The 18,168-nt window shown below is 49.7% G+C and overlaps 8 protein-coding genes across 16 annotated transcripts; 5 read left to right on the top strand and 3 right to left on the bottom strand.

Moving 5' to 3' along the window:
- Positions 1–404: 404 nt before the first annotated feature.
- On the top strand, positions 405–1,542 carry TERG_06526 (uncharacterized protein; the record flags this gene model as incomplete). Its single annotated transcript, XM_003232487.2, has 3 exons — positions 405–653; positions 709–856; positions 926–1,542. The coding sequence occupies 3 exons, from the start codon at positions 405–407 to the stop codon at positions 1,540–1,542; spliced, it is 1,014 nt and encodes a 337-aa protein (XP_003232535.2).
- TERG_06525 (uncharacterized protein) lies at positions 1,335–4,458 on the bottom strand (the record flags this gene model as incomplete). Of its 2 annotated transcripts, XM_003232486.2 has the most annotated exons (6): positions 1,335–2,306; positions 2,376–2,787; positions 2,844–2,926; positions 3,011–3,666; positions 3,728–4,064; positions 4,423–4,458. In XM_003232486.2, the coding sequence occupies 6 exons, from the start codon at positions 4,456–4,458 to the stop codon at positions 1,926–1,928; spliced, it is 1,905 nt and encodes a 634-aa protein (XP_003232534.2). In that variant the 3' UTR covers positions 1,335–1,925. The 2 variants fall into 2 exon arrangements, with proteins under 2 accessions (XP_003232534.2, XP_047606952.1); XM_047750215.1 differs by having other exon boundaries at positions 1,335–2,787.
- A 750-nt stretch (positions 4,459–5,208) lies between these two features.
- TERG_06524 (uncharacterized protein) lies at positions 5,209–6,094 on the top strand (the record flags this gene model as incomplete). The annotated part of the gene is made up of 2 exons (XM_003232485.1): positions 5,209–5,725; positions 5,796–6,094. 2 exons carry the CDS (start codon positions 5,209–5,211, stop codon positions 6,092–6,094), a joined length of 816 nt encoding a protein of 271 aa, XP_003232533.1.
- A 372-nt stretch (positions 6,095–6,466) lies between these two features.
- Positions 6,467–7,968, bottom strand: TERG_06523 (uncharacterized protein; the record flags this gene model as incomplete). 2 transcript variants are annotated; one of them, XM_003232484.2, is made up of 3 exons in its annotated part: positions 6,467–6,893; positions 6,994–7,558; positions 7,677–7,968. In XM_003232484.2, 3 exons carry the CDS (start codon positions 7,966–7,968, stop codon positions 6,467–6,469), a joined length of 1,284 nt encoding a protein of 427 aa, XP_003232532.2. The 2 variants fall into 2 exon arrangements, with proteins under 2 accessions (XP_003232532.2, XP_047606951.1); XM_047750214.1 differs by lacking the exon at positions 6,467–6,893 and having other exon boundaries at positions 6,894–7,558.
- Positions 7,969–8,719: 751 nt separating this feature from the next.
- TERG_06522 (uncharacterized protein) lies at positions 8,720–10,682 on the bottom strand. 7 transcript variants are annotated; one of them, XM_003232483.2, is made up of 4 exons: positions 10,560–10,573; positions 9,062–10,289; positions 8,928–9,001; positions 8,720–8,866 (listed from the first exon to the last, which is right to left on the bottom strand). In XM_003232483.2, the coding sequence occupies exons 2-4, from the start codon at positions 10,050–10,052 to the stop codon at positions 8,780–8,782; spliced, it is 1,152 nt and encodes a 383-aa protein (XP_003232531.2). In that variant the 5' UTR covers positions 10,053–10,289; positions 10,560–10,573; the 3' UTR covers positions 8,720–8,779. The 7 variants fall into 7 exon arrangements, with proteins under 7 accessions (XP_003232531.2, XP_047604616.1, XP_047606950.1 ...); XM_047748629.1 differs by having other exon boundaries at positions 9,062–10,682; XM_047750213.1 differs by having other exon boundaries at positions 8,928–10,289.
- A 1,270-nt stretch (positions 10,683–11,952) lies between these two features.
- TERG_06521 (uncharacterized protein) lies at positions 11,953–12,701 on the top strand (the record flags this gene model as incomplete). The annotated part of the gene is made up of 2 exons (XM_003232482.2): positions 11,953–12,500; positions 12,611–12,701. The coding sequence occupies 2 exons, from the start codon at positions 11,953–11,955 to the stop codon at positions 12,699–12,701; spliced, it is 639 nt and encodes a 212-aa protein (XP_003232530.2).
- Positions 12,702–12,845: 144 nt separating this feature from the next.
- Positions 12,846–13,947, top strand: TERG_06520 (uncharacterized protein). Its single transcript, XM_003232481.2, has 2 exons — positions 12,846–12,998; positions 13,136–13,947. The coding sequence occupies exons 1-2, from the start codon at positions 12,990–12,992 to the stop codon at positions 13,535–13,537; spliced, it is 411 nt and encodes a 136-aa protein (XP_003232529.1). The 5' UTR covers positions 12,846–12,989; the 3' UTR covers positions 13,538–13,947.
- Positions 13,948–14,792: 845 nt separating this feature from the next.
- TERG_06519 (uncharacterized protein) lies at positions 14,793–17,348 on the top strand (the record flags this gene model as incomplete). The annotated part of the gene is made up of 3 exons (XM_003232480.1): positions 14,793–15,337; positions 15,421–17,182; positions 17,247–17,348. 3 exons carry the CDS (start codon positions 14,793–14,795, stop codon positions 17,346–17,348), a joined length of 2,409 nt encoding a protein of 802 aa, XP_003232528.1.
- Between the last annotated feature and the right edge of the window lie 820 nt (positions 17,349–18,168).

Raw genomic sequence — 18,168 nt, 5'->3', positions numbered from 1 at the left:
CTGCAAACTTACCTCTTTCTCTAAAGTATGACATGAGCATGACGTCAGGCCAGCTAGGTATCAATATATCTGCTGGATCACAAAGCCTTGTCGAGGATGAAGACTGTCTGGTATATCGCTGACCGGGACGAATGAATCAATCAACATGGCACTGTTCCTGCAAGGCTGTGAGTTTGCTCGGCAACATACATCCTCCCTTTTCCATGGAACATCCCAGCCCTCTAAGAGGGCCCTTAAACTAGGTGTCTTATCAACCGCTAAGATAAATGCTGCTACTGGTAAATACCTCCAGCCCAACCCCTTTAACCTGATGTATCAACTGATGCCGATGACTATCAGTCGTCTACCCTGCGCGAAGCCACCCAGACGTGAATTTATATGGAATTGCGTCCACGGATGCGCAAATGGCGAAGGCCGCGACAGAGAAATACGGCTTCTCAAAGTCATATGACTCCTTTCATGAGCTACTGGATGATCCGTTGATCAATATTGTCCATATCTCCCTACCATCCAACATGTTTTTTGAGTGGGCTACGAATGCATTGACCGCCGGAAAACATGTTATATGCGAAAAGCCGTCTACAGCAAATGTGGAGGAGACTAGAGCATTGATCGATGATGCAGAGAGGCGGGGCTTGGTCCTCCAAGATGCCGTAGGTTTCTAATCCTCTCTCTATAAAACACCTTTAGTAACCGCAACTCTTCTAGTTTCACTGGCAATTCCATCCAGCCGCTCATCGGTTCAAGGAGATTGTAGATTCGCAGAGATACGGGAGAATCATTCGTACTGATGCCTGGATGACATCTAGCCCCGCTGTGCCCAATGCAGATCCAAGATGGCAGTATGATCAAGGCGGTAGGCTTACCACCACCATTGCGCTTCCATTCCTAACTCTTTTTTTGCTCATCATGATCCCTTTTGTAGGCGGTTCCTTGATGGACGGATCATACGCCTTATCGTTCACTCAATATGTGCTTCGGTCTAAACGTCCAAAGAGGATCCTTTCGGCAGCTGCTCGTCCATCAAGGGATGATAGCCGCGTTGACGCTGCAATGCATGCAATATTGCTCTTTGAAGACGAAAAAGGTAACCCCATTACAAGCCGGATTTACACAGACATGTCTCGCAGCAGACTAGGTGGTATTCTCCCTCGTGTCTGGGAACTACCATCGATTGAGGTGGAGACAGATGCCGCAATAATCTATTTCTACAACGCAATGATGCCCCATATCTATCATTACCTCTCCATCACTGATAAGCGGACTGGGATCACAGAATACAAGACGCAGAACTCGGGGGGCCCTCTCTGGGGTGAAAGGTGGACAACGGGAGGAAAAGGGGGGAAGAGTTACTGGAGCACATATAGATGGCAACTGGAAGCATTTCTCGAGAAAGTCAGAGGCAAGGAGCCTATATGCTGCATTCTAATGACGACGTTATTTATCACGTGGAATGCATTGATAAGATTTACAAAGAGGCTGGAATGCCCGCTAGAGCGGATCCAGAGGAGATTCGAACAGGTGAAAGAGGCCAGATGCTAGGGAATAGCGAGAAGTCCAACGGATAGGACTACTCGAGAGCCCAGATTATCCAGTAAGTGTGACGATGTAGTAAAAGTTCTGACATAACTTAATTGTATCCAATCTGTTTTATATATTTACTCTCTCTATTTTCCAATTGGACAATCATCCACTTCCACCATTCATCCATCACCCGCTGGTGAAACCGAAGTATATGGTCCACTATTGGAGACAGACACCTAGTGTGAATTACACTCAACTTACCCATACCCATATCCTTCTCCTGCAGCTGACCTACTACTGTTGTTGTTTTCGTCCTTCGATCTTACATATTGACACTCGCTGTTCATAGGCGAGCAAAACGCAGTATCCTATGCTTTAGCATATGTTCCCCTGATGCAATTTTAGTCTTTGACCCTCTGTGGGATTGCAATGGTCGTGTCGGATGAGGGCAGTATATTATCAGGTCCATTGCCACCCATATCATTGCGTTCTGGAATGACGGTACGACCAATGCGAAATGCCACTGGGGTTGGGGGATCGTCTCGCGGACGGCCACTTTTTGTTGTAGGTTGCTTGCGGAATCTAGCTGGTATGAAACTTGAAGTTCTCAGAGCAGGAGTAGAAGTAGCTATACTTGCTGTATGTTGCAAACCCGGAGTGTTAACTCCAGAGTGTGGGCCACGCTCGGAATCTATATCGATGCTCGTGCTGAGGGCACTGGAAATCGTCCGTGGAATGCTGAAACTGAGCTTTCCAATTGGAATGGACAGCCCATGGACAACCTAGGAGAACCATTAGCCTACCTAAAGCAAAAATGAGTAGATTAGTGAGCCTAGGGTAGCAACACTTACAATACTGCAGATAGTCAAGAACCAAACGACGATGTACATCGTCTCAATAAGACGCTCCCCGTCTTCTCTTACCGTCCCATCTACTATAAGGTTATGCCTGACGTATTCCAGGCTAACATATAGGTAGAAGATGGCACTGACACCAATGGGACCGAAAAATCCGACGAAGGCAGCCTGGCGAAACTCTTCAATCTGGTGGATATACCTGTGCATAGCAAAAACAACAGGAAGCCGGCGGAATAATAAAACCAGGATCCCTAGCCCGATTAACCTATATATAGGAATAATGTTGTTGTTCAAGAAGATGGGCCAGGGGCAAACAGCGCCAAACCACATAAAGACAGACAAGTTCAGTAGCATGTCAATGGTTGGCTGGAGAGAGTCATCAAGGGTCTCAAGGCGGAACCAGTCGCTGTCTCTCGGGTTAGATCTTAACCCAGGAACACTCAGTAGCCTTCCTAGACTTACTCAATGGTGAAGACGTTTCCCGCAATAAAGCAGGCGAGCACATCGTCACTCCCAATCATGCCGCAGGTACCGATGATGAACAACTGGCTGATGTATCAGCAGGAGTGAAAGTATTTTTTTTTTTTTTTTTTTTTTTTTTTTTTCAGGAATAGAAGATTGAAACTTACGGCTAACGCGACAGCAAAGACAAGGAAGCTCTCCCTATCGATATATCTGTTCTCCTCCGCCCAATGGAGCAACTCTTTAGCTACCCAGCCCACGGCGACTCCGTACACGACGCTCAGCAGAATAGTGTATCCCCATGTCTCACCAAACCACAAGCCCATCGCTTTGCGTGCTCCTCCAGCTTCATTGTACTGGATGAGATACATGGCAAAGAATAAGAAAGGGTACCCGAGCCCGTCATTAGCACCGGATTCAGCTATGATAATTCTCTGCAAGGGACGTGGTATATTTTTGTCAGCGAACTTGCCCTTGACGATCGAGTTAGATAACACTGGGTCTGTGGGGGTGATGCATGCGGCAATAGCTAGGGCATGGAGGAACGGCAGCTTTGGCACGAGGGCAAAGATAACGAGACTGCTACATATCCACATGCCTAGCATCCCCGGGCCAAGGAGAAGAGAGAGACTCTTCCATTCTTTAAGGAGATAGCGGCTCGGTAGTTGGACACCAGCAAGAACAAGCTGGACTCCCAGGACTAGCCGGCTGAAGTAAAGAGTGATGTCATCTAAGGCTTCTCGGCTGCCCAGAGCATAGTCTATCGGCTTTATGAGATTGGCAGCATGCGGGGAGAAGGTAACACCCGCAAGAAGGGAGATCACTGCATAGTAATGTTAAAAGATGGCGCTTTTGCCCGGTGACACAAGGGCTGAGTAACTTACGTGCTTCCGACAAATAGAATTGTTCTTTAAACAGGTACGAGACCAGACCAAAGAGCGTGATAAAGCCACCCAAGGTAGCACATACAACGTTGAAATTGGTGACTGCAAGAGTAGGCATTCCGGGCTTTCCCACTGGCTCCTCTGCTAAAGTGTCGAGACTTGGGAGGCTCTGGTTCCACTGCTGTGGATGGCCTGCCGAGACACACTCAACTTCCGCCGGGGCGGAGCGGAACGCAGCGAGTGCTTGGATAGCGGAAGCAAACTTAAAGGCCCCACGAGCAATCTCGCTCAGATGGCCAAGCTGGGGAGTGGAATTGACACTGGTGAAGAGGTCTATCTGGGTATAACTCAGCTCAGGATGCTAAACAGTAAAGATGTGGGAGAAGCTGGTGCGACCAACACTGGCTCCAACAATAACTAGTTAAGAAAAGGTGAAGAAATACCCAGGGGTTTGCGTAGTGAAACAAGGCCGCGGAAAGGCGACAGCGGAGGCGCAGTGTTATTTAATCAGGCTCATTCTTATACTCCAGACAACGCTCTGATGTCTTCCTTCGCTCATTGGAGGGCTCACTGTTGAAACGCAGAACTGTCAGTAACGGCCACGAGATCCCGGAACGGTATGCTGTACGCAACGGACTTGGCTGTCGGTGAGAACGACACATGGGCGAACGGGGGATCCAGGGAACATTAAATACTTTCTCTGCGAGAATCACTGCTGATTCCGACAGCATCACTGGGTCCCTTTTTTCCCTTTAGTTACAGCAAACCTTGTGGGTGGTTGATTTCTCCACCAATCTGCGATCTCCAGATGACAAGCCGGGACCCAGAGGGTTTGCAAGGAACCCAAGGGTCGCCTTAACGGCCAATTAGCGGCACGCAGTATGACGCACAGTTCCCTCCTGCGATTTTCGTGTTCGTTTGAATCTTCCCGTTCCCTAGTCAAATATGCAGCCTGACGAACTCCCTGAGTGCATGAGCCCTTCAGTTACCGCCTTGAGTCGAGCCAAAGGCTAGACTATAGAGCTCAGGGCGTCTATCTCTGTGGCCGACTACAGTTCATGTATAGCCCTACCAACGGTCCTTTCGTTCGGTGCAGCCAGTATAGCACGCTGCTGCTGCTGCTGCTCCCGAGTTTGCTCCCGGCAACAAAAGTCGAGCTTTTGCGCCTTCTCGCGGTGTTTTTTATGCCAAGAAAAATAAGCCTAGTGTGCCAAGCTTTTTGCGGGATAACTAAATTATCACGTGGAGATAAGGTAGCCGATGACAGCTGACTCAGCCAATCCTTCGCGTGGGAAAAAGCTTCTTAGGCGACGACGAAGGGACAAAAAAAAGGTCGACAGGACGACGGCGAGAAAAAAGCAGAGTGCAAAGGCCGGAAGACTTGGTTGGAGGGCAGAGCGTAGTGCCAGTCTTGGGGCAAGGCTGCTTACAGAGAATCAGGGTTTTTTTTCGACAGGGTGCGAAGTATACAGCGTCACAGCATGGATCTGGTAACATCACCTCCTACGCAGGCCCCAACGGCGGCCTCCACTGCTCCCTATGGCCGAAGCACCACCACCACCACCAGTGCGATCACCGCTTTCCCTGGCTCTGACAACTATCCAGTCTTCCCCAATGGCAAATACCTATCCAAATTCTATCTCGTCTCGGGCCAGTACTCCGGCCTAACCGACCTAGATTACCACCTCTACAATGTCTGCTATCTGCCGTACCGCCCCTTCGATGTCGGGACCTCGTTTGACATCAACAAGAGACGGGTCTCCCATACAGACTCCAATGCACCACGCCCAACATATCTGATTAACGACCCGCCATGCAAGCGGCAAGCGGCGATCAATACCAACTGCCACTTCAAAAATACCAACGGCACATTCTCAGGCTTGGAGCCCTATACCAACGATTTTGACGTACAACAGCAATGTTACTGCGAGAAATACCCCTTTTTTGACTCTACTCTTGGATGTATGAAGTGTTTTGAGACACATGGTGGAATTGAGGGTACGTGAATTGCTCGTTCCGCGCGTTGCTTCCCTATCTACAGATAGAGCTCTAGCTAATTGCTCAAAAGGTTACCACTGGTTCCCCAAGAGCTATGTAGATGCTGCATCAAAAGCATACTGTGGGCAGGTCCCAGCACCAGCTGAGTTCTTCGCCTTTATAAAGGAGTGGGCGAAGACGGATCCCGCTGCAACTCTGCAAAGCACCACTGCATCAACTATCCTTGGTACGCAAACTGATGCCAGTCTGTACTATACATACGCTGCTGCTTCTACCACTAGCCCAAGCAGTGCTGTTCAAGCAAAGCCTCTGGGCCTAAGGAAGATACTGCTTGCTGCCCTAGCTATAGGATTTGCGCTTTACCGATGACCTTGACCTTCGATACTAACGCAGGCTTTTTTGTTTCAATAACCGGCTACTATATATGCACTTCTTCTTGATAAACACGTCTAAAGAATACCTTGAGCTATTAGTGACATACGATCAAAGGTTTTTAAATGTAGATAGAAGAGATCTTCGCTAGAATAGATGTAATGTATACATACACTGTGCAATTTATCTAGCCTTTCAAATGGAACCCAAACGCCATAAAGTGTAAAAAGATATACACCGTATGCAACATCAAGAAGGCCATTGGCCTAGTAGAAAGCCTGAAATAGTAGAGAAACAGCATAAAAAGTGCTAAGAAATGGTCACATCAGCTCCGCTTATATCAACTGGTTAGTCACTCTCCCCCTTGTATCAACTCTTGGCCTTGCTTCTGTGTTTCGCGCTTTCGGCACTCTCAGACAACTCCTCAGTCTTCACGTCCTCCATATTCGCACCATTAACAGCTAACCGATCAGCAGCTTCGTTGCCAGCATCTTTGTTATGCCCTTTTACCCATTCAAATAACGTCTTGACCTTTAGCGATTTGCGTTCTTCGATCTTAGACAGGATAGCTTGAATGAGATCTTTGTTCTCGACTGGTTTCTGAGTCGAGGTTACCCAGTTATTCCGTTGCCAGTTTATGCACCATACAGTGACGCAGTCGATCGAGTACTTGCTATCAGTAAAGATTGTGACATCGCGGTGCTTGGGCGCTATATCAAGTGCCCGAGAGATGGCTGTTAATTCAGCCCGTTGATTGGTCTGACGGCTTCCTGCAAGGGGTTCCGAAACATTTCTGCTAGATGAGAGAGAAGAGAACAGACTGTGTCAGCAAAGCAGATGTAAAAAAAAAAAAAAAATAGGGGAACGGCCTTGGAGATTCGCTTGCTACTACGTACCTTTCGTCGTCTGGTCCAAAGTAAACGCCTACACCAGCCCTAGCTTGAGACGTTCCATTCCTCAAAGCGCTTCCATCAGTGTAAATCTTCAGCATGCCCGGCGGCCCGGAAGGCTTAGGCTGGATCTTCCTCTCCTGCTTTTGTTCAGGTGTTTTATACACTATCTTTCCAGTCGTAGGATCCAGTAGAATGTTAGGGTCAAATCCGTCCTCCGCACCAGGCGGAAGTGGTCCTGTTCCTGCAGCATATTCATCGCCAGCATTGTCCTTTGGGTTGCCCTCCATCAATCCCGGTGCCCCCGGTAACGAATCCTTATTAGATGTTGTCTGGCCATTCCGTACAAACGCCTCAGCCGCTTCTCGGGTAGAAAATTTTCGATATCGAGGTCCTCGGAACCCTCTCACTTGGTCTTGCGCCTTCGCCCAGTCTGTGTATACTCCGGGTACCCTGCCTTTCTGGATGCCGTAAAATTTCGTACATGCGGAAGCCGAACCGTCCTGGGGGGACGGAGCTCTGTTGCCTGTGAGAAAAGCATCTGCTTCTTCTCGCGATGGAAAGGATTGGACTAGGCCCGCGCATCTCATTAGCACACCCCTTCACTCACCCTTCCAACGCAGCCAGGATAGTAACAAAATAAAAAAATAAAAATAAAAAAGAACGGAAGCCGCTGGAATGTCACGTACAGACTGCTCCTTTGAACCCCGTAACTTGAGCCAAACACTCGTTCCAATGGTTGTATATTCCAGGCTGAAACCCGATCTTCACTGCGTAGAACTTTGGCTCTCCATTGCGTTTCCGCTTGGTGCCAGCAGCTACATTTTCACTGACTGACGACATATCTGGCTCGAACTGGTTGATAGGCAGCGTAAGGAAAGGTTTTGCGAGTTCTGAGATTGCGTCTATTGATCTTTTTATTCTCGGAGATGCTGTGGATGACAGTCGAAGGGCTAGAGAAATGCGACAAATCGAGTTCATCAGGGTGCAGTTCGTCCGGTAGACAGGTGTTTCTCGCGTTCTCTGATCGTCTCGAGGCGAGCCAGAGAACGTCCTGCTGCTGGTTTTATCCTTGCTATCGATGTGAGGAGGAGTTCAAGGTACCCCGCTCCATGCAGACAAGAACGAGGCGTGTAGGTGGTTCGACGGCAGCGTTGAAGGGAAGTTCCATAGAACAAGCCGGTAGCCGGTGTCAGGGTAGATAACGCTGCCTCGAGGCCGCAAGCGAGCGACCTTCTAATGCTTGTTGAGGCACAAAGCTGGCGTTGGAGCAGTTAAGGCGGAAGTCCAGAGTTGGTGGTTGCTTTTAGGCCGCAGCAGGCGGTGGTGGTTTAACTAACTAGCCGGAGTATGCGGGCGGGAACGTCAGCCGCAGGGCTAAACGCCTTAACTAAACGCTGAGCTAGGGACCTGGGTTTAGCTATACCTCCTAGCTCAACATCCAGGGCCAGTTGCATATGTAGGCATGTCCAAGAGGATACTCTTACTTCTACGGAGTACAATAGAGCAAGATGATATTTTCGATCTGTGTGCAAGGCTGCGGTTACTCGTCGAAGCTCATGAATAAGAGGTTGATATTTGGTGTCCAGAGACTATTTCATCATAGGTCCAACATGGACGATTTCGATAACTAACTAGCCGAGTGCCAATCAAGCCCGGAATGAAAGAGCTGTTGAAATGACTCGCTCAAAGCTGCTGATCGCAAGAATCCAAAATATATATATATATATATATTGTCACTTAGATCTTCAATAAGCCTGGTTACCGAGGTGAATGCTGTAGCTACCCGAGATTATATCTTTGCTTTGATATGGGATCCCAAGATGTCGAGGCCAGCACCGCCATCGTATAGTTGCTGCTCAACAGCTCGAGCATTGATCTAGGCAATTATCAGCTATCTATACGATGGCAAAGGTGGACTGGTGAATAGTCCAACTTACATGCTGCATACCGAGATCTTCCACCTTATCAACCCCTAACAACCGCATTGCTGTCATTGTTTCCGCACAGAGAACTGCCAGTTATGTCAGTATATCATATCAATACACAATAGAAGAAAAAAAGGTAATCGTACTTTCAAGCATTCGTTCAACACCTTCGGGGCCACCAGCTGCAAGACTGAAGAGTGCATTCCTACCAACACCAACCCCTTTGGCACCCAGACACAGTGCTTTGACCACATCAGTGCCTCTCTTAATCCCACCATCAATCCAAACCTCGATTCGATTAAAAACTTCAGGACAGTATTTGCGGATCTCCATCAAGGTATGGATGGAAGGCGGGGCAGTGTCCATCGCTCTTCCGCCGTGGTTCGAGAGAATGATACCTTTTATCTGAGGGGTGTGCAGAGAAGCAATGTAAGCGTCTTCATGGGTCTGGATACCCTTGAGGACAATGGGAAGGTCGGTATGTTTCAACAGCCAGGGTAAGGTATCCTTCCACGTTAAAGACGGGTCTGTGCCAGCAAATAACTGTTGTCCTAGACCACCGCCACCAGTAATCTCGTGTCCTCCCGACGATTTGACTATGTCTGCGACGGCAGGGGTAGATGCAATAGCCTTTGTGCGTTCGTCAAGCTCTCTCTTTCCCGGTACGGGTGCATCGAGGGTAAGGCAAATAAATTTGATGGCTTTGATCTTGTTTATGCGTGCCAGCATGGCTTCACTCTTCTTTCGCTCAATTTGTACATATAACTGCCATCCGAACACTTGATCTGGGGTAGCCCCTTTGACGATCTCTTCTGGGGTCATTGAGGCATTGTTGGAGATAATTTGCATAGCACCGAATTTGGCACATGCGGCAGCAATACCAGCTTCACCTGAGGGGTGCGCAAGTCGCGCCATTGCAGTAGGTGAAGCAATGATAGGAGTATTGAGCTTGTAACCCAACATACTAGTGGCCAGACTGCAGTTCTTGCAATCCACAAAGACTCTTGGGCGAAGTAATATAGATCTGTAGATACTGTTGTTCAATGATTTGGAGATCAGATCATCCGCTCCAGAAAAGTAATATGCCCAAGCCTTGTGGGTTAGCTGCTTTGAAGCAGCCGCCTCAAAGTCATCCATGTTCAAGAGAGTCGATAACGGAGGAGGCCCTTCGGTGGTCTTTTCCGCTTTGGCTGGCTTTGGGGCAAGTTTTGCCAGAGACTTCTCATCTACTCTGCCTACCAGGGCCTCTGGAGGGAGACTATCCTCCAGAGTACCGGTAGGATGAATTGGATCGTATTCTTCGGTTGCATCCCTCCCAGCCAGTTGCAGGATGATATTCGCGCCTCCCGGATGATTGGGGAGGAAATTCGTAACCTAGATAAGCGAATATGAGCAAGACAAGGCATTTTAACGTCATTAGAACTGGAATATTTGGCTTCAGCTCCAACCAGCTGTTTCATCAGACAGTCAATTCCGGCACAATTGCTCCGTAGTGCCTCTGATAATCGAGCAATGCTCATTCGTAAATTCGCTTCTCAACCAGCGCTTTGATCGCCCCGGAATCACGCAGGGCAAACAAGGGACGATGAAGCGAAAAAGGAAAGATAAACGGTCTAGATGTAACTAGCGATGGGGAGCACTCACATCGTACACCTTCCCGTAGAGAACCACCCAGCAGCTATCCGTTCTGTTGTGCTTGGCAACTGCAGGAAGAGCAACGAAAAAGCAAAGCCAGTCAAGTCAGTCAAATTGATTTCAATTCGCGTCTACCTGAGCCAATAATGATAGAAGAAGTCTTGCAAGTGATAATAACTTTGAAAAAAAAAAATAAAAATAAAAATAAAAATAAAAAAAAAGATAAAAAATAACAGAATGGTGGGATAAAAAGAGGAGATCCTGTTACCTTCTTCTGCATCAATCATCCTCGAGGATGCCATGGTTCCACTGGATTTCGGATCGGCCTTGCAGGAGGGACGACGTTGAATATCAGTCTGCAAGGGATAGCAGATGGTGCAGCTAACTAGTTAGTTCGATGTTGGTTTCTCCGAAGTTCCTTTTTGAATCCCCTTGCTCAACCCTGAGGAATATAACTATATAATCGGACCGGATGGCAAACTGCCCAGTAGCTAGTGACTCGTAGCAGGATCCTGACAAACAGGCGAGAGGCGAGACGACGATGAATGAATATAAAGGAGGCCTGCAGCGAGAGGGAAAACAGGCCACCGGCCGACATCCGGCACCAGTTCGGTTGCTCTCTCAAACCCGCAAATCAGCCGGCTCTACGTATCCACTGCCTGCGATTCCCGCCCTATGGGACGAATGCTGATGACCTTTTCTCTCCACATTGCCAATGATCCGGGGCTTTTTCAGCGCGAGGTTGCTCCCCAGCCAGAGTTAAACGGCTGTAGCTCGGTAAAGCGTCCAACTTCATGTCTCGCAGGTTGATTGCTGGCAAGGCAGGTCTGTTGCTTTCTCTGTTTACATCCTACTCCGTACACTGAACCTATTAGCATCCTGACGACATAATTTATGCGGGCTGCTAGAAAAATACCATGTCGAGGTCTATCTCCCTCCACTGAATAAAAGCGACTTTTTGGAGGCTGGACCCTCTCAAGCGACTCGGCCGAGGGCTTAGGGCGCGGCTAAATGGAGATGGGAAGTATCTTGATATCATGGTGCCGTGTGTTGAAGAAAGACATGTTGATTATGGTTGCAGAGGCTGTTGTTTGTTGTTGTAGTCGTAGTTGTTGCTGACAGCCTATCTTGAACTGAACTGGCTAGTGGTTGCTGTAGTAGAAGTCCAATTCTACTACAACAACCACACAACCAGCACAAAGGCTTACACTCCATCACTGCAGATGCGAAAGGAATCCTTTCTTTACCCTGCAGCCTTCTGATCGCTCTGCAAGTCTTTGATTAATCTTTACTACCGGTATGCCTGGAATCTCTCGAGGGGCCTTCACGAAGTGACTGCGCGTTTTGATATACCATCAACATACACACAAATACAACATTACTTCGACTGAATCCAAAAGCCATGGGGCTACTCACGATCCCGGTAGAGCTACTGGACGAGATCACCGGCTATTTAACCTACTCATCCCGGTTCGCTCTCTCTCTCACCTGTCGAACACTTCATGCCTGGATCGACAACCCATATTGTACTTCGAAGAAGTGTGACAACCCTCTTTCTGAACGGCTAGTACAGTCCCTATGCCCTGTTATCAAGCCCAAGGACCTGTTTGAAATGGAGATGTGGCCGGGATACTTGGAACAAGACAATATCCGGATGGCACACGGCTACTTCGCCTGTGGGGAGTGTGTCAGACTCCGGCGCGCACGACACTTTACAAACGCCATGATGAAGGGGAAGAGAGGCAAGGTTGGGTCAGGCACCATTGAGCAACGGTCGAAACGAGTCTGTATTCAGTGTTGTTTTCGACTTGGCCGGTTTTCCCCTGGAACAACCTTCTACTTTGGAGGAGCCGAAGTCGATGGATATGGCATCGTTTGCGCGAGATGCCGCGGATACGAAGAATATGAGGGTTACCATTGGAACGCGTCTGGCACTTGCAGCAGATGCATGTTCATTTATGGAATGCCAGCCAGGCGCCACCCGGTGTACCGGAGTATAGAGGATTGTATTGGTGAAGCTCAGACAGCTTGCCGCCTCTTATGCTAAGAGTCCTTTTTAGACTTACCTTCAGACTTACCTGTCTAGCACATTTACTGGGGCTTTTCCTGCCCAGCGACGACTCTTCTTCTGAGACTGATAGAAAGCCTTAAATAATAAAACAATTGATATTTTCATCTTCATCTCCATCTTTCTGTGTATCTACATAGACACGTGACCCATCTGGTGATCGACCAGCTTGACCAAAAAACCGCCAGGAGCCAAAGAAGAAGCAAAGAAGAAGAAACGAAGGAGGAAACGAAGAAGAGACAAAGACGACGGCTGGGATGCGAATCTGAGGGCGACCGAGTCCCTCCTGCTCTCCTATCTTCGCGTGTCCTACCCTGACAGCCGAAACTTCCCCCTTTCTGAGCTTTCGACTTAGTGACCGGCCAGGCATCATGTTCGAGGTAAGCCAAAAAAAAAAAAAAAAACCCCGGATTTTTCGCGAAGACCCAGGGCCGCCATGGCTTCCAGGGCCTGCTGGGCAGTAGAGAAAGAGGACGTCCAGATTGTACGAGCAGACGGCTAACATGTCTCCCTCCAGCGTCGAGCAGCAGACCGCTACCGCCTGCACCGCCATCGCGCGCGGTCCGTCGTCCTCACGCCGGAGGAGATGGTCGAGGTGCGCGCCGCCCAGCGGACGTTCGAAGGAGCCTACATCCGCACTTCGATCTCACAGTTCTCCTTTGCCCTGATCATCCTTAAGATCTTCACGGCCGAGTTCTACAGCATCGGAGCACTGTTTGCTGTCTACGGAGCCGGCGTGATGACCATCGGCCTGTTCAGGAGGCAGCAGGGCAACAGGCAGTTCTTCTCCGAGGTCGACGAGGACGGCGTGCAGCGACGGAAGTTCAGGACAAGCGGGAACGTCGTGGTCGTGCTGACCGCGCTGAGCATCGCGGCGTATGTGTGTTTGCTTGCCTTGACGCTGAACCTGGACGTGTAACTCGCTGTGACCGCTACTCTTCTGACGCGGCGATCGAATTCGATCGATCCGCGGCTTCACCATCTTACGATATCGACTACTTTATTTTCGGGATTATCATCTATACTCTCACCTTCTTTCTACCGTGGAGTGGGACGGGTCTTCCGTGCGTATTATTTGGTACAGGTACGGGGTTGGACGGCACGGCGTTGTTGGAGCGGATATAGAGATGCACATGGGCCGCGGAGGATGAGGATGCACAGGAGAGAGTCATCATTCCTCAGCCAGGCCAAGGACTCCGAGTCAGGCGGACTGGATGTCCTACCCATCAGGCTGTGTGGCAGGGCGGAACCGCCTGGCGATCTTCCCGGCTTCCTGGCTCCGAGTAGCTTCTTGTTGCGCCCGCCTCATAACTCCAGGAAATATGTCTGGACAGTCGAGAGGCGCGAGCGTTGGAAGGCAGGCCAACATTGAGCAACCCTACCTTGCCGCCTCGATCAGCCCCAGGCCGCCCGATAGACGATGCTGACCTGTTGGCTGCTGTTGGCTGCCTTTTGCACAGGCTGCGCAAGAAACGCCCTCTGACCATCGGACAGAAACACGTCCCTTGCCTGCCTGCGACTGCCTGCTAACGTGGTCCAACTCGCTGTGGTTCCTGGTGTCTCGAGCCAGGGCGGTTGATCTAGATGTCCGTATCTACATAACTGACAGCCTCTTATAACAACATCCATCTACACATAAAATACATAGTCATAACTGCATCGCTCCTCCAGCCCTTTTTATGCTCCCTCGAACGGCTGAGACGACGCCACTGACTCGCTCTCTGCCTGCCTCCCTGCTGACTGTTGCTGTTTTTTTAAGTCTGAAGCAGAAAGCCAGTAACTACGGTTTCGTATAAAGTATCTCCTTGCGCCGCTGCTTCGACCTTCTTCTCCTTTTCGCCCTTGTAACTCCTCGATACTTCATCGCAGCGCGCATCCGCAGCATCCAGCGACTCCCATCCCATCCCAAGGGCCTCAGTCCGTCCTCAGCTGCATCCGTCCGCATTCTCTCTGCGTCTTTTCCTCCTGTCCGGTGAGGTCATCGGTGGACCTAACCTTCTGCTAGAGCTGCACGTCGCGGCCAGTGACATCCCGTCCACCAGCGCCATCAAGCCCGCGATTAGTAAAAGAAACGAAGATACTTAGCTACCGACCGGGGAGAGGGGAGTGACATCAACAGCGAAGGGCAGAGAAGAGGGCAAAAAAGAGGTCCCGGCAAGGCAGCTTTCAGCTTCATGGCCGCCGGACAGCAGACGCCATGCCAGCACCAACACTCGCATCTCGCTAGAGCCGTCGTGGTGAGGAACTCCAGCTTCAGCCCGTCGCCGCCGCCAGCGTCAGTTTCAGCGTCCTCAGCATCGCCAGCGTCCGCAGCCAGGCCGAAGAAGAACGGGTTTCCCAGCAGTAGTAGGTCTGCCTCTTCCCTCTCGTCGGCGTCGTCGTCGTCGTCGCCTCTCGCGTCTAATGGTGACGGCACTGCCGCCGCCGCCTCCCCCAGCATGACGGACATCCAGCACCAGCAGCACCAGCATCCTCCCGCCGGCACTCCCAGCCCTCCTTCAGCGACTTCTCCAGGAGGCCACCAGCATCACTATGGCTCGACGCTGGCACCGCCTGCAAAAACGGTCGTGGGCAGGGCCCTGGGCATAGATCGCTTCTCAGAGCCCCAGCAACGCCGGACCAGCGGCGACTCTGCTGCTCCTGGTGGCCTGGCCGCACCAGGCTGTGGCCTCTCCATGGCCGATACTCCACTCCCCAGCGCCCCAGCATCGCCGCAGATGTGAGTCCTAAACTTATGTTTTCTTGTTCAGCTCTTATCCTGCGTACTATGAGCTAGTTAGTGTCTAACGCCCGGGGAAGTAGGACACCTCGATCTCATGGCTCCGGAGCTTCAACCCCAGGAAAACACCGCGCCACCACTCTTGATATCCCCGGGCTGACCAAGTCCAAGGTCTCGCCAGATGGCCGCATCGCACAGCGTGACATTGGATCGAAACTCGTGATTGTTATGGTCGGCCTTCCCGCCAGAGGCAAAAGCTACATCACCAAGAAGCTTTGCCGCTACCTCAACTGGCTGCAGCACGACACGAAGATCTTCAATGTAGGAGAACGCCGTCGAGTCGTGGCTAGCTCTACACCCCAGAGCGAACCAAAGAAGATTGGCCCCGTTGTTGATGAAAAACTGAGAAAATCCGTGCGAGAGCTCAGCATTGGTGAGCTCCCTCCAGAGGAACAGGCAGAACTCGATGCTGCGGAGGAGAATATAAACAAGTCTCAAAATGGTGTACCGTCGGGCGAAATACCGCCTCTTGATATGCCACCAAGCTCCGTTCCGTCTGCCCAAATATTCGTCAATGGTAAGCTTCAGGATGAACCGTCAGCGCAGCCTGAGCCGGCTCCAGGCACGGCGGCAGACGGCAGTGCTAACGGGGAGCTGGCGACAGCTGCTAAAGCTGAAGAAGGAATGGACCAGTCTGCCCAGTTTTTCGACCCAGATAACCAACGTGCAGTCCAGTTAAGAGAGCAGGTCGCTCTAGCTACTCTTGACGAACTACTGGACTACATCCTCGAGCAAGGAGGAAGCGCTGGCATCTTAGATGCAACCAACAGCACCCTGGAACGACGGAAATCCGTCATGGCACGTATTCGTGAACGAGCCGGACCAGAACTAAACGTCCTCTTCCTGGAAAGTTGTTGTTACGACGCCATGCTACTAGAATCAAACATGCGACTCAAACTCTCAGGGCCTGACTACAAGGACATGGAGCCAGTTGTGGCTCTAGAAGACTTTAAAAAGCGTATCAAGCTGTACGAACGCAGCTATGTGCCTCTAGGAGAGTACGAGGAACAACATAACATGCCATACGTCCAGACAATCGATGTCTGCCGCAAGGTCGTTGCCCATCAAGCCACCGGCTTCATGGCCTCCCAAGTTGTCTCCTACTTACTGAACTTCAACCTATCCCCTCGCCAAATCTGGATATCTCGTCATGGTGAGAGTCTGGACGACGTCAGTGGAAGAATAGGCGGAAATGCACCGCTCAGTGAAAACGGGACTCAATATGCCAAAGCCCTTGCTAAATTCATCGACCACCAACGCGCACGCTGGGAAGAATACCAAAAGATAAAGGCCCTATCAACTCATTTCCCACCCCGGCCAGGCGACAGTACTCCCCCAAACCCTCAGTATGCAGCTCAAATCATGGAAGGCGGACGAAACTTCTGCGTCTGGACCTCAATGCTTACCCGCTGCATTCAGACAGCGCAATTCTTCGATGAAGAGGAATATGATATCAAGGAGATGAGGATGCTTAACGAGCTTAATGCGGGGGTAATGGAAGGATTGACCTATGACGAGATTCGAGAACGCTTCCCATCCGATTTCGAAACCCGGAGGAAAGAGAAATTGCATTACAGGTTCCCTGGCCCCGGTGGTGAGGGATACCTCGATGTCGTCAACCGGTTACGTGCCGTTATCGTTGAAGTTGAGCGAATGACGGACCATGTCCTTCTTGTTGGGCCTAGATCCGTTGCCAGAACACTGCTAGCTTATTTTCTCGGCCTGAAGAGAGAGGATCTCACTGATCTTGCAGTGCCTCTGGGTATGATCTACTCTCTGGAGCCGGTAAGCATTATCTCTCTAATCACATAGTTTCCGCTCCCGAATGGAACTAACCGTCTGTGTATAGAAACCCTATGGTGTTGAATATAAAGTCTACCAATACGATCCTGAAGCCTGCTGGTTCGATGAGCTCCCGAATTACAAAATTGGCCAAAAGTCTTACTACTAAATATGTCTAATTCGATATCGTTTTCTCATGCGGCAGACACACTTGGATAAGCCTGGTAGTACACAAATTCTTACGCATGTTGCTCATCCTTGCACGATTATGCTTCCTTCCTCCTTATGCATTGTTCTTCCCAACTCACTTTTATCCTTTCCCTCTCTCTATTTCTTGTCTGCACTATTTTTAGTCCGAGTCCCACCTTTTTTCATCTGCGGTGTATGGGGTTTGTTACTATTTCATATTTCCACGGATGGAATACGGCGCATAAACCTTCTCGGTTCGAGTTGAGTCAATCATGGCGGTATTGGTTTATTTCAACATCTCTTTTTCCTCTTCCCTTCCATGTTGTTTGAAGTCCTGTTGTTTTGTGTCATATTTACTATCCTGTTGTTTCTAGCTTATTGCTGCCCTGTATTTTTCATTCCCTCTACGTGGATGCTTGCTGTTATCGATGTTATGATGGCTAATGATCGAATAATTATCCCCTCTCAGTCATGTACATATCCTAATATATATGCGGTTCCTTTCAAGGAGCTAAACGCCAATTCCGAGTCTAAAGCAACATACATACGGCTTAGGAAAGAATACTCTCATTCATGTACACATATCTCAGGCGAATTTACATACAAGTCCCCGCGAAACACCCAAAGAAACAAGTAGTCCGAAACAAGACAGAAATAAAGATAAGACCAATCAATCATACGATGGCCAACTCATATAGCGAGATAAATATCATTTAGTGTATTGTATTATGCCGCTCAGTTTCTACGCAACAATAGTAAACGAAAAAAAAAAAAAAAGGCAAAACGTAAGGCATGAATAG

The sequence above is a fragment of the Trichophyton rubrum genome (genome assembly GCF_000151425.1).
Source record: "Trichophyton rubrum CBS 118892 genomic scaffold supercont2.8, whole genome shotgun sequence".
In the NCBI taxonomy this organism is placed as follows: domain Eukaryota; kingdom Fungi; phylum Ascomycota; class Eurotiomycetes; order Onygenales; family Arthrodermataceae; genus Trichophyton; species Trichophyton rubrum.
Note: the sequence above shows the minus strand (reverse complement) of the source record. Positions and strands in the feature narration are given on the sequence as shown.